At 43.0% G+C, this 26222-nt stretch overlaps 1 protein-coding gene across 1 annotated transcript in view; it reads right to left on the bottom strand.

Moving 5' to 3' along the window:
- The window catches only part of ALK (ALK receptor tyrosine kinase), an 816801-nt gene that overhangs the window by 161966 nt on the left and 628613 nt on the right, over positions 1 to 26222 (bottom strand). The window contains exon 6 of the mRNA XM_077341212.1: positions 1836 to 1967. Coding sequence (XP_077197327.1) covers positions 1836 to 1967 — 132 coding nt within the window. The remainder of the gene's footprint in view (positions 1 to 1835; positions 1968 to 26222) is intronic.

Below are 26222 nucleotides of genomic sequence, written 5' to 3'. Positions count from 1 at the left end.
TCACTACGTTTTATAGTGTCAGCAGCAGGAATCAAGTATTTTCCCTCCCTTTTGCCCTTTTGTTGTGAGACAGAGAGAGCTCCTTTTCAGACTTTGGAGAGGTTTCATCTGCAGCCCTTAGATAGACCTCTAGCTGACAAGGGTTATACTGTTGAGGAAAACTCTCTCTTTATGGAGCATTTCCATGTAACCTTTCCAGTCCATTAATTCACATAATAGGAAACTTGGCACGCTAGTCTCTCACCTTACACTGAGTAAATCAGCACTGCAGTTTGGTATCACAGAAGCAACTCAACCCAAAATAAACATCCGGAAAAGCCTAGCCATCAACCCATAGCTCATGCAAAACAAAGGACTCAACTCAGATGTAGGTTGTACTCCCAAAGCAACAAAAACCCTGACCATTCCCACTCAGAGGCATAAAACACACGCCACCTCCTGCTTGCAAATGCATGACAGGAAACTGCATGCTAGCATGCTTCCTGATGGGAGACCCCCTCCTGCGTTATCCTGCTGCTTTGTTGCAGCTTTTCCCTTCCCAAGGAGGCAGTGGAGAAGCCTAAAGTGTGGACAACCCATACTTCTCTCCCCGCTCTTCGGGTTGTCAATCAATGCAAGCCACTAACCCTTTACAGTGGTTGTTTTGGGGACAAACTTCTGTCCCTCCCAAGTCCTGAAATTAATTTTAAAAATACACTTCTACATTGCTATGGGGATCACGGCACAACAATAAAGCATTTGCTTAGATCCCATTTCGGGATACTTTGAATAATGGTCTCTCTTTAATGTTCGGGTAGATTTGTGATAGACTGGCCATGATTATTGGACCCCGATGATTGTGTGTTCACAATAAAGATTTAAAACACAGAGCATGGACACAAAGTTAAGAGGGAAATGGCAGCTTCATCACATGCCCCCCTCTTCTTTCCCCATTCATACCCCACCACCAAAAAACAAACAAACAGGAATGTGTTTTAGTTGCTTGATCCTAATATTACCATACACAATGAAGAGAGCATTTTATTTGTACTGAGGTCACGGTGTTTTGTGGTCCCATAGCAATGTGGACCATGCCATTAAAAAAAAATCAATCCAGAAATGGAGAGTGGAGGGCGGGTGCGGGTGCAAGGGCGAAAAAAATGCAACTGAGACTGCCGCGCGTTTCTCCCTTCAGATGGGCTTGCTCCTGTTTGCGCCCTGATTTGCAGTGCGACAAGAAAGGGAAATAGTGTTTTTTTGGTGATTTCCCTCATTCTGGAGCAAATTGGATGAAAACTCACACCGACTCCTGCACAGCCATGGTTTGCTGCTGACGTCATGTGAAAGCAGTACTAAAACCTGCAAGCAGTGAGAGGGCAAATTCCTCATGTGAAAATGGTCCCTTATTTGTTCAAATAGACCATTTCCCTGATGACTGAGAGTCAAACAAAATGCAATAGGGCAGAAATGGGTCTCTAATTTTTTTTGTTTCTTTTGTTTAAAAGACAGCTTTTGAGAATCCCATTAATGGAATTATGCTGTTCCCCTTGCAGTCTCCTGATTGGTATTTCCCCTTCTCTCCCCCAAACTGCTGTTTACCCAACGGGTGAAAATATACAAGTATCTCTAAGGCTCCCATATTTGTTTCTCTTGAATGGGAAACAGAAATTTGGTGGTGGGTGATTTAGCTGGGAAAAATGCCCCAGAGAAAGACATGTATAGTTTGATTCCATATATACCATGAAGCATTTCAAGTTCCATTTCAGATACTGTTTTGCTCATGGGCAGGCATTGGTTGATTTCTGATGGTTCATGACAAAGCATTGCTAGGAGACTTCAGTCCTGAATATACTTACTGCACAGCTGTCCCTCATCTTCTCCATCTTCACAGTCCCTGATGAAATCACACACCTGTCCCAGCTTGATCACTGTTCCATTCCGACAGCAGAAAGAACTCTGCAGTGCCATTTTGGGGGAAGAAGGAGAGCCTAGAAACAAAAGAAAAAAGAGATCCATGCCAACACTGTCCAGTTCTTTGTACTTTTAAAGTTAAAAATCCAATATGCTTAGTTATGTTGCTTGTTCAATTATCCGCCAAAGGATCCATAGTGCTCAGGAAGCTTCAAGGTGGTAAATTGCCTGGGGGATAGAGAACTCATATAACATTAGTACTCACCGATTCTTAAACGTCATTATCATCAGAGTTTGTTCATTCATCTGATTCTCTTCATCTATATTGGTATGTCTATGGGTACAAATTAGCTGCACTCTGTGAAATTCCCATTTGTTTCAGCAAGTACTAAGTTACTGACATCTCCAGGAGATTTTCCCCCCTGTAAGTTGCTATCATGTTGTAATTTACTAGGAAGTTTCAGGAAAAGGTCTGTTTACCCACATTCCTTCCCTTCATCTCTGTCCCTTCAACACACATTGCAATTTTTCAGCCGAATGTTAGTTTTGAGCTGGGCTGACAGCATTGGCCCCTAATGTTCTCTTTCAGCAGGCAGCATTGGAAACATAGCCCATAATGTCCTGCTTCCAGTCCAAAAGAGTTTTCATGAAACATTCAGCCTGGAAATTAACTATATTGTTAGGACTTCCTCAGAAGTAACAAAGACAAGACAAAGTTTCTCTGGTTGGTAGAACTGATATATAAAAAAAGAATGTTAAGCTGTTTATGCATCCAAAAGTGTAATGGAGAGCTACTCTAGTCGTAGCCTTTTGATTATACATGCATGAGCCATCAAGTCACAACTGTTTTATGGAGACCACAGCAAGGGTCTTTCAGAGCAGGTGAGAAGCAGAGGTGGTTTGCCACTACCTTCTGCTTCAGAGCCTTCCTTGGTGGTTACCTATTCAAGTACCAACTCTGAGGAGTTCAGGTTATACCATGATGACTTCCCTCCCAAGACTTCCAATTAACATTCGCTAAAACTAAAATAATTTTACATTGCATTGTTAGCAAAGGAGACACTTATTCTGTGACTGTTGTCAGAGGTCTATGCACCCCTACTAGGCTTGCCAACTTCCAGGTGGGCCAAAAAGGAAAACTCTCGAATCCATGAAATGCTAGGCAAAGAGATGACTGTATGGTAGTGAAATGAAGTTCCATGTATTTTAAAGTTCAAATAACTTTATTTATTATGTTATTTCAATTCAAATCAAAGTCACACCATAGTAATAAAAGATTGGAGCTTCTTTCGAAAAATTGGAGTTTTTCTAGGTCCTAGGTTTCTACTCTCGTTTTCAGAAAACAGGTGCCTTCATCTGTGGCTAACTCCCAATTTTATATGAATCACAACATTATAACATATTAATGATCACATTAAAGATTTCAATACTAAATTTTTAAAAAATCTTCCTTATTAGAACATACCTTAATTCCATTTGTATCACTACCAGAGTTGAATTTTCTACAAGATAAAATATACATTCCACAATATGTATTACAAAACAATACAGTCAAAGCCAAAGTTATCTTCATGTATCTATTGGCCACCAGCTCACGTATGTCTAGGAGAATCCCCCAGGTAACTGTCTCAAAGACCGGGATTCCCCAAGAGCCATATGCATGTTTCTAAACGAATCATACTGCTCCATGGAATAGGTGCACCACAGGTGTTTGTAATCAAGTAAAAGGAACGTATGTTCCCAACCTGTATCAAGCCTGTATCATATTTTCTTCGAATATCAGAACACCGGAGGGATTCAACATGACCTGGAGCTGATCCTGTTTTTTATTATGTTTTTTAATGATTTGAATTGAAATAACATACACACAGAAAATCCTTGGAACTTTAAAATCAATAGAACTTTATTTCACTGTCGTCTCTTCTCTTCAGCTAGAACTTCCAGGTGGGGCCTGGGGTTCTCTCTGAATTATAATTGATCTCCAAAGTATAGAGATCAGTCTCAATGGAAAAAATGTCAGCTTTGAGGGGTGGACTCTATGGCATCCCAGCTGAGCTCCTCCACACTCCATCCTCACCAGGCTTTGCCCCCAAATCTTGAGGATTGTCCCAACCTGGAGTTGGCAACCATAGCTCCTGCTATTGGATGTAGATGTGAGGTCACAAGGGGGAGGAACATTTCTCTGTAGTTGGGCCTTGGAACCACCAGCCAAAAGGGTCTATTTTTGCAGGCATTTCCCCTAACTCTTAAACCAGTACTTTTAAATTGTACTGTTATTGGTTATGCTACTGTATATTTTTGTTTAATGCTACTAATTTTAAATTATGCATTTATAGTCAAAGGCATAATTGGCGTTGGCTGTTAGTCCCAGAAAAACCGGTGGTTGTCTCCTGGCTCATGATTTTGAGGACAGCAGTTGGGGGTTTGGCCTCTGTGCTCCTGCTTGTTGGACATCTGCATGAAAGAAGATACTGGTCTAGATAGACCACTCCTTTGATCCAGCACAGCAGCTCTTAGATTCTGTAGTCTGTGTTGCAATTGTAATTGTACGGGTTATTTTAAAAATGGCAACTTCTAACTAACCCAAGGGTTCACTTAAAGATGGAAGGGCAGGATAAATGATGATGATGGGGCTGAAAATATAGCGATAGCCATTGTTTTGTTTTGTGTGTGTGTGTGTGTGTGTGTGTACATGCACACTCGTGTTAACATGCCTGTGTGCCTGTGTCTATTCAAGGACCACAGAAATATATGTAAATTGTGCAAACCATGCTCTTGCTATGAGACTTACATAGGAGAACATCCCAGTTGATAGTGTCTTCTGTTTACCACATAGTGATCTATGCCAGCTCATTTCTTATAGGATCAATAGCATTTAAACATTAATTCTTTTGACCGGCTTTCACTTTCATCAGTTGGCAGTGTACAGTTGATGAGGTTACAGTTCAGTTCCAGTTCTCCCAAGCCATATGGACAACTGTATCAGTGATGGGACTAAAATAGTTCTATAGATACAAGCTGTCTCTTGCGGTGAAGCCTCAGGATTAAAGCTGGATGTAACATATTCAGCTCATGGAGACAGTAGTGACATTTTAAAACTGCTCTGTCTTATCAATTATCTTTACATATGAGGGGTGTGCACAGAAGTTTTAGTTTGGGTCATGTTGGGTTTCTTTTGTTCTTTAACATGTATTTGTTTGCTTTATTACAACTAAGCCTGTGAAATAACGGGAGAGTTCATGCAAATTGGACTTCTGCTGACACAGAACTGAGAAAACCACCAGAAACTGGAAATGTTACGACAGAACTGCCATACAGGACAGTCCTGTATGGTGGAAATGTTTGCTAACTATCCTGTTTGAAGAACATCCCCATCAAGCATTTGTCTGCTGAGTTCCCCTCTCCCTTTGTTGACTCCCTTGCCTCCTGGGGAACTGAAAGGAAGTTCCAGAAAGCATAGTGTCAGGATAACAGTCAGAACACATTAATTGCAATTTTTACTCGATATTGGAAATCAGGGCAGGTTGGAGGTTTAGGGGAGCCTTGAACAGATGGTGCATAGGACTCCTCTTCCCTTTTGCCCCCTGCTTGTACTCTCCTTCCTGCCCATTCACCAGCATATCCTCCCTGGCCTGTCCTCCCCTGCCTGCTCATGAGCCTTCTGAGCCCCTGTGGTACTAGCCACCTGCACTATCTGCAGCTTCTTTCCTGACAACATGGGGCATTGCATGGCTAACACAAAAGAAAACACCACTGTGCACCACCTGCCAGTCCTTCCCCGGTAGCATTATTAGCCAGGAACACGTGGCTACTGGCAGTATTCCTGTGAGCAGAAGAGAGAAGGACTCATGGGTTGGTAGCAAGGGAGGTTCTGATGGCTGCTCCACCTAAGAATATGCTGATGGCAATTGGAAATGATGGCAATCAAGTTAGCTATAGCTGGACTGGATCTTGTTTAGTTATCAACCTTACTTGGCATCATTTCTAATTGATATCTCTCATTATTATAATACATGGCAGCACACACTTCCTCTTAGTTATAGGGTAGGTACTATTTTCTCCTCTCATAGGTTTTGTCCACAGCCCCCCAAAAGATTAAACATATTGACATGTTTTTGTGCACATGGCTGTATTCTGTGAGTAGAACCTACAGATATGTGCTGAACAGATTTAATTTATGTTTGGCATGAGTTTATAAGCACCAAAATACATAACATATGAGAACGGATTAACGTGTAAATAGCTGGTTCTTTTAGAAGAAGAAGAAGAGTTGGTTCTTATATGCCACTTTTCTCTACCCAATGGAGGCTCAAAGTGGCTTACAGTCGCTTTCCGTTCCCTCTCTCCACAACAGACACCCTGTGAAGTGGGTGAGGCTGAGAGAGCCTTGATATCACTGCCTGGTCAGAACAGTTTAGTCAGAACAGTTTTATCAGTGCCATGGCGAGCCCAAGGTCACCCAGCTGGCTGCATGTGGGGGAGTGCAGAATCGAACCTGGCATGCCAGATTAGAAGTCCGTATTCCTAACCAAAGAGCCTCTTGTGGCGCAGAGTGGTAAGGCAGCCATCTGAAAGCTTTGCCCATGAGGCTGGGAGTTCAATCCCAGCAGCCGGCTCAAGGTTGACTCAGCCTTCCATCCTTCCAAGGTCGGTAAAATGAGTACCCAGCTTGCTGGGGGGTAAACGGTAATGACTGGGGAAGGCACTGGCAAACCACCCCGTATTGAGTCTGCCATGAAAACGCTGGAGGGCGTCACCCCAAGGGTCAGACATGACTTTTACCTTTACCTTTACTCCTAACCACTACACCAAACTGGAGGCCTTTTTCTTCTCTCCTAATATTGGTTTTTTTTGTTTTTGTTTCAAGGGGAAAATCAATTCTGGAGAGTCAATAAAGACTGGAAAAATGGCACAAGGAAAAGATTTAATGTCCGGTCTCACCAGACCATTTCCCTATCCCAATTTAGGGCTCTCTGCAACTGCTGTTTACCAAACCCATGGAGAATTCTTCTACAGATTATTTCACAGATGTGTCATCTAGTTAGGCTCTAGTGTCCTAACTGAAATTGCTGTTATGTAAACAGCTCAGATATAACTTTCTCTACCAGGCTTGCCAGTTTGCCCACTAGGGGCATCCTCAGCCCCTGTCAATTGCCACCAGTGTTCCTGTGACTGTCGGGAGAAAAATAATGTAAAAAGACACCACTGGGTGATGGTATGATGTCAGTCCACTCTAGGAATCACAAGAATCCAGATTCCCAGAGAGGTATGACATCACTTCTAGGTTTTCCTTGGAAATGATATCATGGAATTGCCTGATGCTGCCCTCCCATGTCCCCACCTGCACCCCCAGCTCCCACTGATTTCCAGCTGCTCGCTGGCAACCCTGTTCCCCACCCACCCTAGACAATTATGTTACCCTTGAGGTAATCTGTTGTTTTGAAGGAAACAGAACCTCACACCAAACTGTTCTCTGTTCTTTTTCCTATGTGAATGCACACAGTTCACTCAATAACCTACTATCTTTTCATGATAACGTTAAGAAACATAACCCTACAGAGTAAAACAATGAGAGATGCCAAAAGTGAGGCATGGGCTCCATAGAGCCGTAAAACTAAAAAACCATCAAATAATTTTTATAGCTTTAATTTTACTTGTTTATCCTCTGCTCCTTCTTTGTTACAATCTCTCAGAAGACAGAAAATAAAATCGTTGATGTTTTTGGCTCCATTCCAGATATTGTATACTTTTTTCTCCCTAGTGCTCACTTTTAAGAAAAACCTGTAAGGAATACAACCTTTCTAATTGCTGTATTCTGCCACAGGTAAATGAGTAGAGGTATAGTATAGCACATGTCTAAACTACATAAAAGGGATCTGAAAAAGAAAATGTTCCCCTGAAGCTCTGGCATAATCACTGCTTATACAAGCTCCCTTCTACCTCACTTACAGGTTACTTGGGAAGGGATTTGGGAGAGTGAGTTAATGTCTTTTTACAAGTGATACAACAATTGAGTACAGGCCACACAACCATCATCAGGTTTGCTGGATCAGGATTAAAAAAAAAATTATGTGTAGATAGATGTAAGATTTTCAGACAGCTGTGAAAGATGCCTGTTAGATATGGCTGAGGGAGTGGGGTCAGTGGAAATAAGGCCTTCAGAGATAGACTGGTAGGTAGATGTGCATGATTAGGTTTTTTTTTAACAAGAGAGCCCTGATCTGGGTTGATCTAGGATGCTAAGAAGGGTCAGTCCCGGTCAGCATTTGGAAGGGAGACGGCCAAGGAATACCAGGATCATGATATGGAGACAGGCGACAGCAAACCACTTCTAATCATGACTTGCTTTGAAAATCCTACATGGTCACCGTAAGTCAGCTGTGACGATGACAAAAGAAGAAGATGATGATGACAAGGTGGCTTCTGACAAGAGTGCTTTATACTTCTTCAAGTGGAGACTCCCCTGTTCCATACGGCCTCTTTACTAAGGCTGCTCAAATGGTCTCCAGTAACCATGTTGCAATTTCTTGTTTCATTAGCCAGACAAGGTATCGTTTCCTGTTTGCAGAAGAGAGTTGATTTAGGCCCTGGATTCCTGGCAACTACCATTCCTGGCAGGGCTTTCTCACCCATTTTAATAAATTAAATTTAATTAATTAAATAAATAAATTTACTGATTTCCTCATAAGGGCATTTAGCATTTCAAGAAATTCAAATCAGCAGTCTACAGAAGCAACAGAAAGATTATGAATTGTATCATTATAGGGAAGTGCTGAACATATTACAGTTATACAACCCAGAAAACAGAAGAGCGGCAGAAAAATATGGCAACTAGGTTTGAGAAGGAAAGAAAGAAAGAGCTTAATGTACACATTCTTGCTGTCTCAACTTTAGTAGGAAGTACAATGTTTGAGAGACATCATGTCCTTATTTTGGCAGCTTTGCCTTATTCCTGGGCTCCAGCATCTTTTAGAACTGTGTTTGAGTGATGCCACATCAGTAGCACATCAGGATTGCAAATCCCTCCGGCTGACAACTCCGATTTATCTTTTGCACAATAAACAGAAAAACGGAGGCGGTACCTGAATGAGCCATTGTTTGCCTGACTCAGCCAGGCTTGCTAAACAACACAGCTACATCATGTTCTGTGGGACTACAGGGACTTGGGAATCACTAGTGATTCAATTAGATGTGCATTTGATACTTTTATTTATATTGCCTGACAAAACTAAAAATTAATGAAGCATGTAGGCAAACAACCCCTATTTCTTTCCAAGATGATTTTATGGTGCAAATCAATTCAGGAAGGAAAAAGTTCTTCCCCCGCATAGACTTTTTAAAGAAAGGGCTTGGGTCTCTATAAAGGGCACTCTGCACTCTGCCTGCTTTTTTATTGGCTTGCAGTAGCTGTTTCATGGAGCACTGCTCTTATACTGTAATCAGGGTCACAGCACCACTAAAAATATGTGATCTTGGGGTGGGGGCGGGGGTGTTGATGGCTGTGAGCAATCCCTTCCAGTTTTGTTAGTGATGGTTCTATATAATTTTGCCAGACTTATCATATCGCAAGCAGTGTCTGTTGTGTGCACCTGGAGGCCACAAAATTAACTTCAGCAAAGTCCAATAAGGATCTGCACAAGAGCAAAGAAAAATAACCCTCTCTTCACAAAGTACCATTAAGATCTGAATGGCAATATCAGGGGAAGCCAGAATGTGGCATTAACGTGATAGTTGAGTCACAGTATTATTGTTTGATTTTATTTCTGTATCAGTAACCTACCAGGAACATAATAAAACCAATGCAGGTTTTCCACTAACGATATGTCTCACCAGGATCTATGGTTTGAAGTTGGTTTATTAACTATAGCAAGTCTTACATATGATTTTGTGAGATATATGAACACGGACATCCTAGCTTGGTACTTGGTTTTGATTGTGTTACTGCACATGCTCAGATCAAAAAAGAAAAAGAAGAAGGAAGGGAGGTATGCTGGGAGGTGAGAACGCCCACTCTCCCAATGAAAGTGTAAAATGCAAGCCATGAATGGACTCCTGGACAGTGCTGGAGAAAACCACAAATGTGGAATGCCAGACATAAATTGAGGGTCTGCATTCAGAATTCAGTGTGGTGAGAACACACTAGCAAATCACAGCTGTTGAAATCCCAGATGATTCCATCCCCATGCTAGTCTTTCACCTTCTGAAAAGAGCCCCGGCATTTGTGGCACAGGAAAAGGAGGCATTGCAGTGGCTTCCAATTGCCAGCGTATCAGAAGGACTCCATTGACTTGTCCAAAGTCACCCTTTGACCTCAGCAGCAGGGGAGCAGGGATTTGATTCTGATGTATCTACTGTCCATCCTATCACTGTTGCATCCATATGGCCCTGAGTGATGCCTGACAAGACCCTGAGACCTGGCTAACTAGGGGCGCTACAGAAAAAGACACTCCAATGCCTTATAGGCTTCTCTCCCAAGACACTGAACATTTTAGTCTCCCAATGGCCATTGATTGCAATCATTTAAAAACCATCATTCTCAATCAGCCATCAGGAAATTTCTACCCGCTACTGCTGTGAAACAACATACCGCATTTGTCTGTTCATTTATCACAGCTGACAAGGAGCTTGAATGAGCTTAGATATGCATTGCACACACATACACCGCTTGTATTTTATAGGTCAGTGTACACAAACCAGAGCAACATGCACTGTGTGAGTTATTGGAAGTTTATGTCACCAGGTAAATTGCTGTTCAGCTTTCTGTTTTTCACATTCAGATCAGGAAAAAAATTAGATTGCAAAATAAGTACGAGAGAATGAGCACAATACATGTGCTGTGTTGTTTTTAATTGTATGTTCAAATAGAGGCATTTGTATTCAAGTGCAGAAGCAAGGGCTGGGGCATTAAATTAATTTTTAATTAGAGTGATTTATTTGATATTGAAAATGGACATTTAATTTGGCTTTTCATTTTCCAGTCTTCATTCCTTCCGCTCAGTGGAGCTCAGGAAAGGAAAGGGGCTTGGTCTCTCCAGGAATTGCCTCGTAAAAACAGGCAATTGGGAAAAGGGTGGCAATGAATGGTTTCAAATACAGTTCAAAATAAAAAATTGTGGTAGATATCCTTTATATTTACAGCTGTGTTCCAGTAACCAGTGGTATCCATAAATTGCACCAGCCATTAAGCTGCATCATGGCTGGCTAGCAGTTTTATAAAGTGTTATTTAAGTGGTAACATTAAACAAATAGTACTTCAAGCTGCAACATGGCAGAAGAAATGACAGCTTGAAGTTCCTCCAGTGTTTATGATGGACTCCCGACTAGGATTCTAGAAAATCCTGATTGCAAACTACTGTAAATCTAGACTTCAGCTAGTTTAGTAGATCAGAGAAGGAATATATGTATGTTTGTATGTTCCTGTACAGAACACCAAATCACTGTCCAGTGTGCAGTGACCTTTAAAAGCATGTATCTTTGAGTTTCTGAGTAACTACAGTGAGACAAGGGGCCACAAGTGAGACAAGGGATCTGGAAAATGGATCTTTTAAATTTCTACATAGCTTCTATGTTGTCTCAGCATAGCTTGATAGCCATAGAAGGGTCACAAAATCCCTTGGATATCCTTGCTTTTCTGAACAATTTTTGCTCATGGAGAATTATCAGCTTGGTTCCCCCTCCCTTTTCCTCTCAAAGCAGTTTCACAAACTAATGAACATATCAGGCCATCAGGGGATGACCCCTGAATTTCCCCCCTGTTTATATGTATGCACAATATAGCTGATTGTGCCACTGTCCCCATGTTCTTTCTGCCTTCCATTGATACTGGTTATTTTGAGAAGGAAAGAAGAGTGAAGCTACATTTGCAAATACATGCACAGACTACCTTGGAATGCAACAGCTAGAGAGTTTACAAGTATTGAGTTACTTGTTTATGTTGTATGTTAGTCTTTATCCATATATGTGTGAGTGCATGTGTGTATTAGGCTTCACCTAACCTAATGTCATGGATGTGACATCATGGATGTGACATCATGGATGTAAAAAGATCATGGAAGATGCTGTTTCAGACTAAAAGAAATGCTGTCCCAAGCTCTGTTAAACATACCAAAAAGAAGCTCAGATAACAGCCATAGAGAGGAGTAAAAGAATAATGCCATTTTACAGCTTTTACTAGATAATACACATGGTCTCACTCATATAAATACACTAGCTTCATAAGAACGGGCTTTGAAAGGGTCATCTCCATCAGCTTCCCAGCTGCTAACTAGCCCGCCAGGAAGTGCTGAGGGCCAGGGGGTGGGTGGGGGAGAGGAGCGCCTCCTGGGGGCCTGGGAAGGCCTTTGGGAAGAGAGTCCCCGGGCGTGCTTTACAGGTCTTTCGGAAGAGAGGCCCCGGGTGTGTTTTCCAGGCCTTTTGGTAAGCGCTCCTTCCCCCCAGTCACCCATGGCCGGGCCTCTTACCTGGAGCCCTGCAAGTGGAGACTGTGAGGCAAGGGGTGAGGGCTTGGTGAGGGAGGGTGGGAGCTGTAGGGGCAAGGCCAATGAGAGTACAGCTGGCTGCACCCTGATTGGCCCTGGAGAGGCCGGACCATCCGCCCCCCAAGGCTGTTTCACAATTATTAAGAGGCATCAAATGGGTAGGATGTACTGTGTACTGGGACCCATGTCTGAGAAGTATATGGGAATATTGCTAAGAAGTAGCAATATAGTTCAATCAGACTGGGGACCAACAATCACAGATGAGAGACGTATAATCACTTTTTAAAATTATTTTTTTTTTATATATAATAATTTTATTGTTTATTATTATGTAAAGCATTTACAGAGAAGTTGTGAAGAAAAAGCGACCAGTTGATATGGTTTGCCATCTCTTTTAACATAGATATTTAGTTCCCATCACATATTATTCCTGATCTAGAAGTTTTTACCATTTTTCTTAGCCAAGTGATTGTTAATATATATGAGAGTATGATCTGTTATAGGAATACATTCTGTTATTATCTTAAATGATATTAGGTCAGTCTCCTTCATAAATTGGCCCTGACCCAAGAATTACTACTGTCGTCTTGTTAATGCCTATAAAATATGGTTTGTCATCCTCTTTTAGCATACATATTAACATACATATTCAATTCCCATCGCATATTAATCCTGATCTAGGAGTTATTACCATCTTTCTTAACAAAGTAGTTGTTGATACATAGGAGGGTATAATCTATTATAAGGATATATTCTATTATTGTCTTAAATGATATAAAGTCAGTTCCCTTCATATATTGGACCTGTCCTAAAGGTTACTACTGCTATTTTTCCCACAGGAAGCCAGGAGAGTACTCCATTGTTCAGCTCATCTTTCAGGTGGTTTAAAATTCTTTTTAATGCTCTTTGTCATGATTAAAAGTAGCAATATATTTGAAAAGGTATATCTGCATTGATCATTTTATATGGTGTTTGAAGTTATAAGTTAATTATCATGTGTGCCCAATTAATTGGGATAGTTAGCTATTATTAGGGAAGCATTTGAAAACTAGAAATGTGTTAGTCTGAATTCATTATTAAATTCTTCAGAGAGGAGGCTCCTTATCCGCTCCTTATCTTGAAGACATTTAATGGACTAAGGTAATTGCTCTGTTACCTGATAATGTAAAAATTATGGGTGGTATTTGTTGGAACATGCAAGATCAGCAGTGTTCATTATTCAAGAGGATATGAAGAATATCCTACAGAAGGCATTGGGGGAGATGTATAGTTAGCATATTTAGATCAGGAACTTCCTGGCATTTTTCAAATAATCCCCTCCAGTGTCCTGCTCCTTTGAGCATACTAGGGGCGGGATGTGTCCGGGATGAGGAAGGGTCCGGATTGGACCCTTCCCCTGGACAGACAATCGGAGGGACCAATCGGCAGGCGCAAAGTGCTCCCTCCGATTTCCAGCCCCGAGCAACTGCGAGGTGTGCACAGCGCGCCTTACAGTTGCTCCTTTGCCACCGGCCTGATGTGTCGGGAGGCGCGAAGCGCGGCTGGCAGGTGTTCTCTGGCCGGCGGCCTGGCACGTCAGGAGGCGCAAAGCGCCTCCCGGCGCGTCAGGCCGCCACCTGCCACTGCCGCAAGCACATGGCCCCCCCGGGCAGCCAGCCACAAGCTGACGCCACTGCAAGCTTCGGGACCGCCGCCCCGACGCAGCCAGCCAGAAGCCGCCACCGCCGCCAGCTGTCACCTGCCCCACTGACCAACAGCCACCCAGCTCCTGCAACGAGGTAGGCACCGCCCTCATGGCGCGCCCTGCTAGCGCCCGCTGCATTTTGACTGCAGCGGGCTTATTTACTAGTGTTTTTATAAAGTATGAAATGGAGACAAAGGTTGTCAAATAGTATTCATTTGTTTACAGAACCCCAAATAAATCAAGACACATTTGGGTGTAGCTTTTACCATTTTGACTATCTGCGGCTCCATCTGCTCCAGTCCCACTGACAGTGCACGAACCCACCATTTTCTGGATTTCATTTTCTGTGTGTGTGTGCGTGTATGTGTGCGCATGCATGGGCCAGAAACACACACACTCAGCTTCACTCACTCACGGGAAAGCACTTCTAGCTGTCAGGGAAAGGGGTCTTTCCTGCCCCCTCCCATTCTCAGCCTCCTGGATTCCTCTGCCCTCTGAGAGAGAGGGGGAGGGGGGAGGGAGTGGCTTCTCTCAAGGGTACAGTGCCCCAGAACCCCCCCTCCTAAGCAGCCATTTTCTCCAAGGGAACTGGTTAGGCCTTGGACTCAAGTGGCGTGTTTATGTCAAGGATCCAAGCCAGGTGTCCAGAGGCCCAGAAGCACGAACTCCCTCCCTGACCAAGTCTCAGCCAGTGCAGGGTCAGATAGGTCTGGCTGCTTCGTCATGTCCACTGACTGTCTTCCCTTCTCCCTGCCCGCTTCCCTTAGGACACCCAGTTTCCTTGAGCACATTGTTACTAGTTTTACATATTCTTGGCGCATTTGAAAGCCCCAGCTTGGTGAGATTTTTTTGTGTGTGTCTTTGCAGTTTTACCAGACAACAGAAGGGAGACAGCTCTCACAGGAGAATGGGATCACATATTAGGGGTACTGACCAGGGCTGATTCTGCACTTACTTTGTTTATTCCATTATAATGAATTCAGATCAATTTGAACTCAGGTCTTCCTCTATCCCCTCCATTGAAACAGATTGTGGAAGCTGAGAACAGGGGGGGGGCACAGCAAGAGTATATTTTCTTGAATGGGGGGGGGAAGAAGAAGATTGGAGACAGCAGAGGAGGGGGGGAAACTGGAGGCAAATCTCTGCTGAGAGAAGAGGTTTCTGAGGCGCAGTCACTTTAAGACAAGCCTTGCAACTGGGAACCAGGACTTTGAATTGATGCCCTGAACAATCAGGGAAGACTTCTTTGCTACAGCATTGGAGGCATGAAGCATGAGGCAGAGTTATTTAACAAAGAACAGAGATCTGCACATTTACTCATGGCAGTTTTTGAAATATTGAGGCTTATATCCACTCCAGGATATCATGGGGGAAAGGTAGGATCACCGTGAATTAATTGTACTTGTTGCAGAGGGAAAATTTAAAGCCAATCAAATTCAGTGTAGACAGGAGGGATACATTCAAACTGGGACTGGGTAAAAAGCCCCATGCAGACTACACCCAGGTTCTTTTTACTGGAATTCTCTGGTTTGACATTGGTTCTTTAGAATGGGACAACTTTCCATTGGTTAGCTTGGATTATTTGGTCTGAGATTGGATGTGTTGAGTTAGCCACATTAATCTACTCTTCTGCTGGGAATCTTTGCTTTGACGTTAATTTTGTTGGACTTGTTGGTTCTGTTTACATTGGGAGGCTCATCACATTTGGCTATTCTTTGCCCTGAAGAAAGCATGGAATCCACCCCCCCCCCAAACAGTTAAAGATGTATGGGCACACCTTGTTCCAGGCCCATGTTCATAGAATTGGACCCTTTGTTTCAGTTCACTTGAATCATGTAGTTTATTCATTGGACAGGCAGTACTAACTCTGCTGCAATTCTGGTTATGTTTGCTCATAAAACAACCCCCCCCCCCCAGCCATTCCAGGATGAAGAAGAAGGAGAAGAGTTGGTTAGCATATGCCTCTTTTCTCTACCCGAAGGAGGCTCAAAGTGGCTTAGAGTCGCCTTCCCTTTTCTCTTCCCACAACAGACACCCTGTGAGGTGAGTCAGGCTGAGAGTGCCCTGATATCACTGCTGGTATTTATTTTTCTTGTCGCCGGAGTAGGTTGTGATTCTGTGCTTATGATTTTTATGATTTTTTTTTTTGTATTGGGGTTTTATTCTTGCTTGTAACCCACTGTGAATCACTTCTGAGAGTTGCAGGTAAGAAATCCAAACAACAACAACAACAACAACAACTACTACTACTACTACTACTACTACTACTACTACTACTACTACTACTACTAATAGGAGAGCCAACTTCTTCTTCTTTAGGTTGAACATTCCTAAATCCTTCAGTCTTTCCTCTTAGGGATTGGCCTTTGTACTCTGCGGGTTCCAACTTGTTGGTCATTCCTGGCCCCTGAGAATTATGCCTGGACTTGACTAGGGCCAGGACCTTTTGAGTCCTGGCCCCTACCTGGTGGAATAAGCTCCCAACGGAACTGTGAGCCTGGGAGAACTCACAGGGCCATTCCACACAACGGGTAATGTCGCTAAATCTGAGCACTATTGAAAAACGCTGTAATTAATAATGGCAGGTCTCAGTAACGCACACAGCCGTTTTTCTCAGAAAACAGGCTCTCCCATTAGCGCTGTTCTCATAACGCACAAGTTTCCGGTCTCGCCGAAATCACAACAAAGGAGGCAATATTTTTCCGTGCTTCCAACCGCCCCTGGCCGTCAATCAAACAGAACAGGCAATGAACTGATGTGTTCATGCTTCCCTTTAAAAACTGTTTTTTTTAATCCGAAAACACCTGAAGCAACGCGTATTTGTTCATTTGATGTATCAGAAAGACCTTTTTCGCTGGCGTAGGAGCTGACGCTTAATCGTTTACATGCTCTTAAAGCTAAAAAAAAAATCCCCCCCGGTGCTATTTCTGTCTTAAATTACGGTCAGTGTTGAACAGGGGGCTATATTGTGCTCGGAAACTTTACAGACAATGTGGAGGGCTTTCAGCCAAAGAAGCATTGCTTATTCGTTGCTTTTGCCGGTTTAAGGGGGAAAAAATGGTGATCGCGACGCCGGAAGCTCGGGTGCGCGAGCTTAGAGAGGGACATGCTTGCTATCGCTATATTGAGAATACACATGTCTTTTTTGGATGTGTTGCAGGTTGTTCTCAAGAGTCTAGCAGGTTCTCAAGAGTCTAGCATTTTTTTTTAGGGGGAATCCACTTTTGTGGATTTTGTGGATTCCCCAAAAAGCGCTACAACAAAGCGATTTTTGCGGGAGGGTTGCCGGAGTGTTGCAGATTGTGTATGACGTTGTGCATAATGTTAAAAAAATAGTGTTACACAATGGTAAGACTTCAGCAACATTAACACTGTGCGGAATGGCCCTCAGCTTTCTGCAGGGCCTGCAAAATGGAGCTCTTCCGCCAGGTCTGTAGTTGAAGCCAGTGCTAGTGCAAACAGAAGATCAGATGGGGCTCCCCTCTGGAAGATATGCTGTCGCACCAGTCCATTAGCGTGGTTGGTTGTCACACCCCTGTCCTAGCCAACCTGGCTGTTAGTGGGAGCTGTTAAGACAGAATGTTACTATTTCTGCTGTACCATTTTGTATTTTTTCTGTAATTTTATGGGGTTTTAATGGGGTGTTAATTGGTTTTAATTGGGGATTGTATTATTGTTTTGAACTTTGTATGTAACCCGCCATGAGTTGGCCTGTCCAGGAGTGGCAGGCAATAAATACAACAACAACAATAATAAAATCATCCTCATCACTCTCATCACTCTCCTCTATAGGCTCTCAATTTTGTCCACATCCTTTTTGAATCCTCCAGAACTGCGTACAATAATTTAGGGCATCTTGCAATTATGATGTGATGCCTCTTTTGATACAGCTGAAGACTACATTCATTTTTTTTTATGAACATATCACACTGTCTGATCATATTTAGCTTACAGTCCACAGGTATCCCAAGATGTTGTACACATATACTACTACCAAAAAGTGTATCTTCCATCCATTATGCATGCTGTTTTGTGACCCAGATGTAGAACTCTTTCAATTATTCCTATTGAATTGCATCTTGTTCTCATTTGCTCACTTTTTCAGTATGTTCAGATGTCAGAGGCATGATCAATGAGGCAGGCAGAAGTCAGGAGCATATTCAGAGGCTGAACTGAATCTCAAGGCTGGCAGAGGATCAAGGCTTGGTCCAACATCAGTCCAGAAACTAAACCAAACTGAGGTCTATGTCACAGAGCAGACCAGGTAGGTCCTGTGCAAAGGTTAGCCACATTGAGCTGCTGTTGTGAACCACTAATATAGAGCATGGCAATCTTCAAGTCTTGATTCTGGAATCACTTCTAGTAGCTGTATCCCTGCTGTATCCCTGCTTCAGCCCTCATCCTGTGAAGATCTCCCTACTTCCAGCACCCTGTGATAGCAAGTCTAGAGATAGGCACTACATCTTCTCTCCAGTTTTCATCCAGTTTGGTGTAATGGTTAGGAGTGCGGACTTCTAATCTGGCATGCCGGGTTTGATTCTGCGCTCCCCCACATGCAGCCAGCTGGGTGACCTTGGGCTCGCCACGGCACTGATAAAACTGCTCTGACCGGGCAGTAATATCAGGGCTCTCTCAGCCTCACCCACTTCACAGGGTGTCTGTTGTGGGGAGAGGAATGGGAAGGCGGATGTAAGCCGCTTTGAGCCTCCTTCGGGTAGGGAACAGCGGCATATAAGAACCAAATCTTCTTCTTCTTAAACTCTTGTATTTCTTACTGTCTCCTTCATTTTAATGGATTGCTTTAGTTTGATTTCTTGTTATTCCATTAAAACTGATGCCTCAGGTGTGGGAGGTTCATTATCAATAGCCGAACCTTCTGCAGAACCTCTGTGACTGTACTTCATGCTGCTTACTAGTTACATTGGAATCCAAACTTGCTGACTTTCTGCATGGAGACAGATTCCTCAACTCTCAAGGAGTCCTGTTGTGCCTAGGGCTGATTTAAGACAATTCTGTTCAGTATGGATTATTTGAGATGAAACTCAAATACTTTGGCCACCTCATGAGAAGGAAGGACTCTCTGGAAAAGAGCCCAATGCTGGGAGCGATCGAGGGCAAAAGAAGAAGGGGACGACAGAGAATGAGGTGGCTGGATGGAGTCACTGAAGCTGTAGGTGCATACTTAAATGGACTCAGAGGAATGGTAGAGGACAGGAAGGCCTGGAGGATCATTGTCCATGGGGTTGCGATGAGTCGGACATGACTTCACACCTAACAACAACAACAATGGATTATTTTATTCTGGTCCAAAGAACATCCCACTAGCACCACCTTGATTTCATCTTGATTGTGCTTACATTTATCACACTTAGTCTTCAAGCATCTCTGTCCATCAAGCACATCTGCAGGAACCTGTATGTAGTTATGTGAGACTAGTTGTGTTAGTTGCAGATCAGGATGTGCATTCAAACATGCATCTAAGAAATGCAATCTTCACTGACAAGCTTATTTGCATATACATTTCAGTGTGCATTTGAGTTTGGTGGTTCAGAAATTGTACAAGCTGTTTCTTTTAAGGAATTTGTCCTGATATGCACTAACTAGTAGCCAATTTGAAATTCAGTGTATGTGGATGAACCAAGTTTGAGTCTGGTGGCACCTTTAAGACCAACAACATTTAATTCTGGGTATAAGCTTTTGTGTACATGCACACTTGTAGCTATTCCATAAAGATTTTTGCTGCTACTTGTTCATGGAACATTTTAGTGTTGTTTTCAAATACACCAACTGTCCCTCATTTGCCTTTTGGGAAGATTTTGCCTTTCCAAATATTAACTGAAAAAAACAAATAAACATCATTATTTTAAATTATAGAGCCAGAGGCTATAGCTAAACTGATTCATTCTTCGATGTGTGAACACATAATGTTGGTGAATGGCTTCCTTTCTATTCCTTCTCCCATACAAGTAGCAATATTTTATATATTTATTTATTACACATTTATTCTGCCCTTCCTCTATTTTACCATCACAAAGATTCCATGAGGTAGGTTAGGATGAGATATTCCATACTGTTTAACCACAACACCAAGCTGGCTCAATGTACTTTGACATATTCAGTAATTTGTTAGAGCTTCTACAAGAAGTATTGAGAACATGAACATAATTATGGTTCTTTTAAAAAAATAATTACTATGGCCCTGCATCAAAGCGAATATGACAGGAATACAGAATGTAATGGTGATGAAAAGAACACTTGGTGGGAGGTATTTAGGGCACAGAGGTCTTAATATCTTGATCTTGTAATAGCTTGGAAGCTGAACAGGGTTGGCTATGGTTAGTACTTGGGTGGCAGACCACCAAGGTGGACCTGACTACTATACAGAGAAAGGCAGTGCCAGACCATCTCTGTCCATCTCTTGCCTTGAAAGCCCCATGAGGGCATCACCATAAATGGGCTGTGATTTGATGCAGAATTGTGGCCAGGTTGCACCTGGAATACTGTGTGCAGTTCTGGAGACCTCACTTCAAAAAAGGTGTGGACAGAATGGAACGGTTGTAGAAGAGAGAGATAAACATAAACTGGGGCCTGGAGACCAAGCCCTATAAGGAAAGGCTGAGGGACTTTGGAATATTCAGTCTGGAGGAGAGGAGACTGTAGAGGGACATAATTATTAGGGTTGGGCACAAACTGGCTCAAGAACTAAAGTATGTGATAAATTATGGCCAGTTTATGTTTTGAGAAGTCAAGTTCATGGCAGGTTGTCCAGCACAAACTTTCCAAAGAGACTGTGTCTGCCCAATCAAAATGTTTACAGGATCAAAATCACAATCACACAAAGGTGGAAGAGGCCACAAAGGGCCATCCAAGTCCAGCCCCCCACGTTCTCAGGGACTTAAAATCACACATTCTGACAGGTATTCATCAATCTCCTCCTAAAAATCTCCAGCAAACCTTCACCACCTTCCAAGGCAGCATATTGTCAGAAAATGTCCTCCTTTTCTCCAAGCTACACATGTCCAACTCTCTCTCCTTGCAAGGCATAGATTCCAACCCCTCAGCCATCCTAATCACCCTTCTTTGAACATGTTCCAAGTTGTCAATATCCTTCTTGAACTGCAGCACCCAGAGCAGGTCACAATATTCCAAATAAGGTCTAACCAATGTGGAATAGAACAGTATTGCTCTGATTCTATGCAACTAGCAATGCAGCCTAATATTTCATTAGCCTTCTTAGCTGCCATATCACACTGTTGGCTCGTATTCCACTTGTTGTCCACCAGAACTCCTAAGTCCCTTTCACATGTACTACATATATCCCCCACCTTATCATTATGCATCACATTATTATTACCCAAATTTAATACTTTATACTTCTCTTTATTTAAAATCATTTTTGGATATAGCCCAATTTTCCAAACAATCCGTATCTTCCAATCTATCCAGAACTTCAAAGCAAGAACTTGCTATGTGAATGTTCTTAACCACTAACCAAGCTGGCTTTCTACCTTTGTCATATGTACTTGTCATAGCATTGGCTTTGCTTCCCCTGAAAATTTTTATTAACATTCCATAGCAATATTTACACCAAAATAAGTAACTAGATAAGAAGAAGAAGAAGAGTTGGTTCTTATATGCCGCTTTTCCCTACCCGAAGGAGGCTCAAAGCGGCTTACAGTCGCCTTCCCATTCCTCTCCCCACAACAGACACCCTGTGGGGTAGGTGAGGCTGAGAGAGCCCTGATATCATTGCCCGGTCAGAACAGTTTTATCAGTGCCGTGGCGAGCCCAAGGTCACCCAGCTGGTTGCATGTGGGGGAGCGCAGAATTGAACCCGGCATGCCAGATTAGAAGTCCGCACTCCTAACCACTACACCAAACTGGCTCTCTACTAAGGCTCTCTACTAAGATATTACATAGTAGAATTGATGCAGGACAAAGAAACCATTCCTTTCTAATATGGGGAAATCTTTGCTGCCTGAATTTTTTTGTTACAAATTTCTGCCAGTGAAACCCCAATTACAAGTAAAGAACAAATGACTTAAGTATCAGACAAATCTAACAAAATGTGATGTCAACACACCTGTTTGCTTTGCTTGTGGTTGTGATATCTTTCTCTTAGACCTTCCTGGTGTTTAGGGCCTGTCACTGATAACACTTTGCTTCCAGTTACCCTAAGCTATTTTTATTGCTATCCCCCTTGAAAAGATTTGGGGAATGGGAGGCACAGTGATAAAAGAGGAATGCTCAAGGTCAGCCAGGAAGTCAATAGCACAACAACATAATAGAAAAACAAGATCCTTAACTCCCAAGTCACTCTAAGTATCATGTTTAATAGAACCAATAAAATCCTTTTGTGCTCAGTCTTTAAACACTTCAGATTCAGAAACACCTGGATGCCAACAACAAAATGGGACAAATGAAATTGAACAACAGTAATGAATCTCCCCTTCAGACACAAGGAGGATCAAAGAGGACTTTACTTTTAATTACCAGATTATGGGTTTCCAGAATCCAGGTTATCTCTTAAATGCTACATTTTGGGCAAGATGGTGCAAATTAAAACACAGTGCCAAGCTGTGAGACACCTTAATTAATTAAATATTGTATAAACATACCTTTTGTTTTCAAAGGATGCAGGAAGGACTCATGAGCAGCTATTTCTGCTGGCTACTTGCATACAAATAAAATTAAAATGCTATTCTCAGTGAATACTAATGCAATATGTCACCATGGGGGCTAATTATACTTCCACTGAAGCTTTTTTTTATTCAGACTGATGGGATTGAGCTTTACCCTATCTGCAGTGAGTTACAGGGGCATGGAATGGAAGGAAGGAGCAGACTGCAATTTTTTTTTATCTGACCATTCAAGGGTTTAAAGATAGGGTGGCAGTGGGGGAAGACTTACTGTCCACCTATGGAGTGTCATGGGGGATAATACTCTGCCCCATGCTTTTTAATATCTATATGTACCATCTGGCACAGCTGGCCCAGAGTTTGGGGCTGGGCGATCACCAGTATGCAGATGACACCCAGCTCTATCTCCCTGTGGATGGCCACCTAGGCTCCCCCCCCCGAAACATTTGCTAGATGTTTGGAAACAGTGACTGGATGGCTCAAGCAGAGTCACCTGAAACTCACCCCCTCCAGCCGCTCCTGAGCAGGGCAGAAAGGGCCAGGACCAGGAAACATGATTACCCTTCCTGGATGGGGTTCAGCTTAAGGCTATACCTACTGTCAGGAATTTAGGTGTGATTCTTGACACCTCCCTATCTAGGCAGCACATGCAACCTATCTAGGGAGGTGTAGGTCACTAGGGGAGCCCAAGTAGCATTTTACCATCCACACCGAACCAGACTACTAGCATCCTACCTGTCCCCAGAGCACTGGCCACACCCCCACTGAGCTCATTTCCCTCTTCAAAGTCTTGTCTTCTTCAGATCCCCCACCCCACCAGCTCTAAAAAATCTTCAGGCATTTTCCTAGCAGGAATTGGCAACTCTAGATTTTTTTTTTTTTTGCAATGAGATACCAGAGCCATTTTGTGAAAATTGCATTGAGATAATGTTTAAACACCCTTCCCCCCCCCCATGGTGTTCCAATCTGAATCAGGTCCTCATATACTTGAGAACTGAGTTTTGAGCAGATAACCAGAAATACTAATCTAACTGGAAGCTTTAGTAAAGGCTTACGAAGCACCCCTGTCATGTGGTGCCACCTTTCCACACTGTTGCTGGAAGATTTAAAGGTATCCCCTGTGCAAGCACCGAGTCATGTCTGACCCTTGGGGTGACGCCCTACAGCGTTTTCATGGCAGACTCAATACGGGGAGGTTTGCCAGTGCCTTCCCCAGTCATTACCGATTACCCCCCAGCAAGCTGGGTACTCATTTTACCGACCTCGGAAGGATGGAAGGCTGAGTCAACCTTGAGCCGGCTGCTGGGATTGAACTCCCAGCCTCATGGGCAGAGCTTTCAGACTGCATGTCTGCTGCCTTACCACTTTGCGCCACAAGAAGCTGTTATTGGAAGATTAATGGAGGGGAAAAGCCTTACTGTTCTGAGGTGTAAGGTGATCATTAGTGCCACTTTTTTCAGGACTCTCCCACCTTTGGCAATATAGTCCTGCGTCCCGCCAGGTACTTAGAAAGTCCCGTGCCCAGCTGCAAAGTGAGCACTCGGTGTGGCTCTGCCCAGCCTGGCTGCCCGGCCTTCTCCAAGCTCAAGCAGCGCCCCCACGCCACGTACCACGCCTGCCTGGATGTTGCCTTCTTCACAGGCAGGACCTGCGAGGGAAGGGAAGGTGCACGGCAGCACATGCAACTTCAGCCCGGAGGCGAGCAAGCAAACGAGGTGAGCCGGGGAAGAGAGTGGGTGGGGCAAGCAAGCAAACGAGGTGAGCCGGGGAAGGGGCTTTGTCTTTTCGGCCACCACACTAAAGCTCCTCTCTGGCTGCCTTCTCTTTGGAGCTCATGGCCTAACCTTCCCAATTTTCTCCCTGGTGCCTTTTGTAAGTGTGCCTGCTTATTATTGCTATGTGTGTGTGTGTGTGCATATGATATGCTGGGGTTCTCCTCCTGAGATCTACCCTGCCTTATAACTATTTCAAACCCTTTTTACAGTTAATTTCCCCTTCTCTGGATAATCTCTCCCTTTCAGCACATATTTTTCAAGATAGGGAAGTACACTTCATTTTAATTATGGCAACCTTTAATTGTTTTCAGTAAAAACAATTTTACTTTTATTGTTAGTCCTAATGCTGACTACAGGCTTTTTGATTGATATGCCTTGAATTTTAGTCTGCATCAAAGAACAAGGGCATAGAAATGCTTATTGTAAGACCAACTTATATGTAAAAGATTTAAAAACAAACTGAAACAAAGATGGAATGGCGACTTTAGCAAAAAACATTTTATTATCACCATGTAGGGTGTCAAATGCTTTCTCCCACAGACTTCCCCTCGCTGGCATGCTGGAGGCAAAAATTTACTCTGGGGCTCTCATATCTCCAGTGCCCGTGAGTTAACTACCCCTCTCACCTGGCATTAACCAGAACGGGATCTTATACCCAAGAGGGATCTTACAATAGTGCTGTCTAGCAGCCAAGCCCAGGGGCAAGGAATGTGCAAGGCTCCGCAGCTGAATAACTGTAGTAACTACAAGGCACAAACAACAAGATAGTTCCAGGTAGGGCTAAGCCAAATAAAAAGAAATGGAAGGAAGGTCACCTGTTAGTTAACTTACAATCCTTCAACATCTGGTTCAGCCTCCGAGGGAGGCTTACTGTTGCATAGTGAACTTCTCCCCAGGACTCTATTTACAAGCAACATCCTCCTTCATCATTCACACTGAACTTTCTTTTTTGTCTGTCTGTCTCTCTGAACCCCAAACAAAGGAACAGCTCCCCTTTTTAGATCCCCCTCCCACATGGACTGACAGGGCACTGGCCAATCTGGGCACTAGGAGCTCGAGTTCAAGCCTGCCAGAAGCAGGAAAGTCAACTGAGGGATGTTAACACATCAAAGAGATGGCATGTTTTTACCTTTGGGTTGTAAACTATGCTCTCTACCCAGCGAAGTGTATCTTTCCCATGCTGTGCCAGTCTTTGGGATGCCATCTACCCTGTCCATCACCATAACTGTCACATCTGCCCCTCATCTCACAAAGCACCTTTTAAGCAACTACAGCAATCTACAAAAAAAAATCACTTTAGTGAGAAATGTGCCAAATAATAAAATAATACTATACATAAGTTTTTAAAATGTTTTATATTTGTTAATTGTACTTAATTGTTGAAATTTTAAAAAATTACAATACTATTTTTGCATTCTATGAGAAATTTTGTTGCTCCATATAGAACCCCCCCCCCCGTCAATGGTGTCCCTCTTTAGCAATCTTAACATCTGGTCACCTTATCCATATTAAGAGATTCATGAATAGGATGTGCTCACCACTGCAAGCAACCAGGGAGGAACAAAGTGGAAAATTTAAGAGACAGCAACAGAACTGGAGAAAAGAACAGTGATAGAAAACAGTCTGATAAACAAAGAAGATGTGAACGGAAATGTCTGTGTGTTTGTTTGAGGAGCCAGCCCTGATTTGTCTGACATCTGAGTAGAGTTATCAGGTGTCCTGATCTCAGCGAGAATGAATTGGGGGTGGGGGTGAC

This window comes from Paroedura picta, chromosome 1 (assembly GCF_049243985.1).
Source record: "Paroedura picta isolate Pp20150507F chromosome 1, Ppicta_v3.0, whole genome shotgun sequence".
In the NCBI taxonomy this organism is placed as follows: Eukaryota; Metazoa; Chordata; class Lepidosauria; order Squamata; family Gekkonidae; genus Paroedura; species Paroedura picta.
The sequence above is the reverse complement of the archived record's forward strand: the minus strand, read 5'-3'. Positions and strand labels throughout refer to the sequence as shown.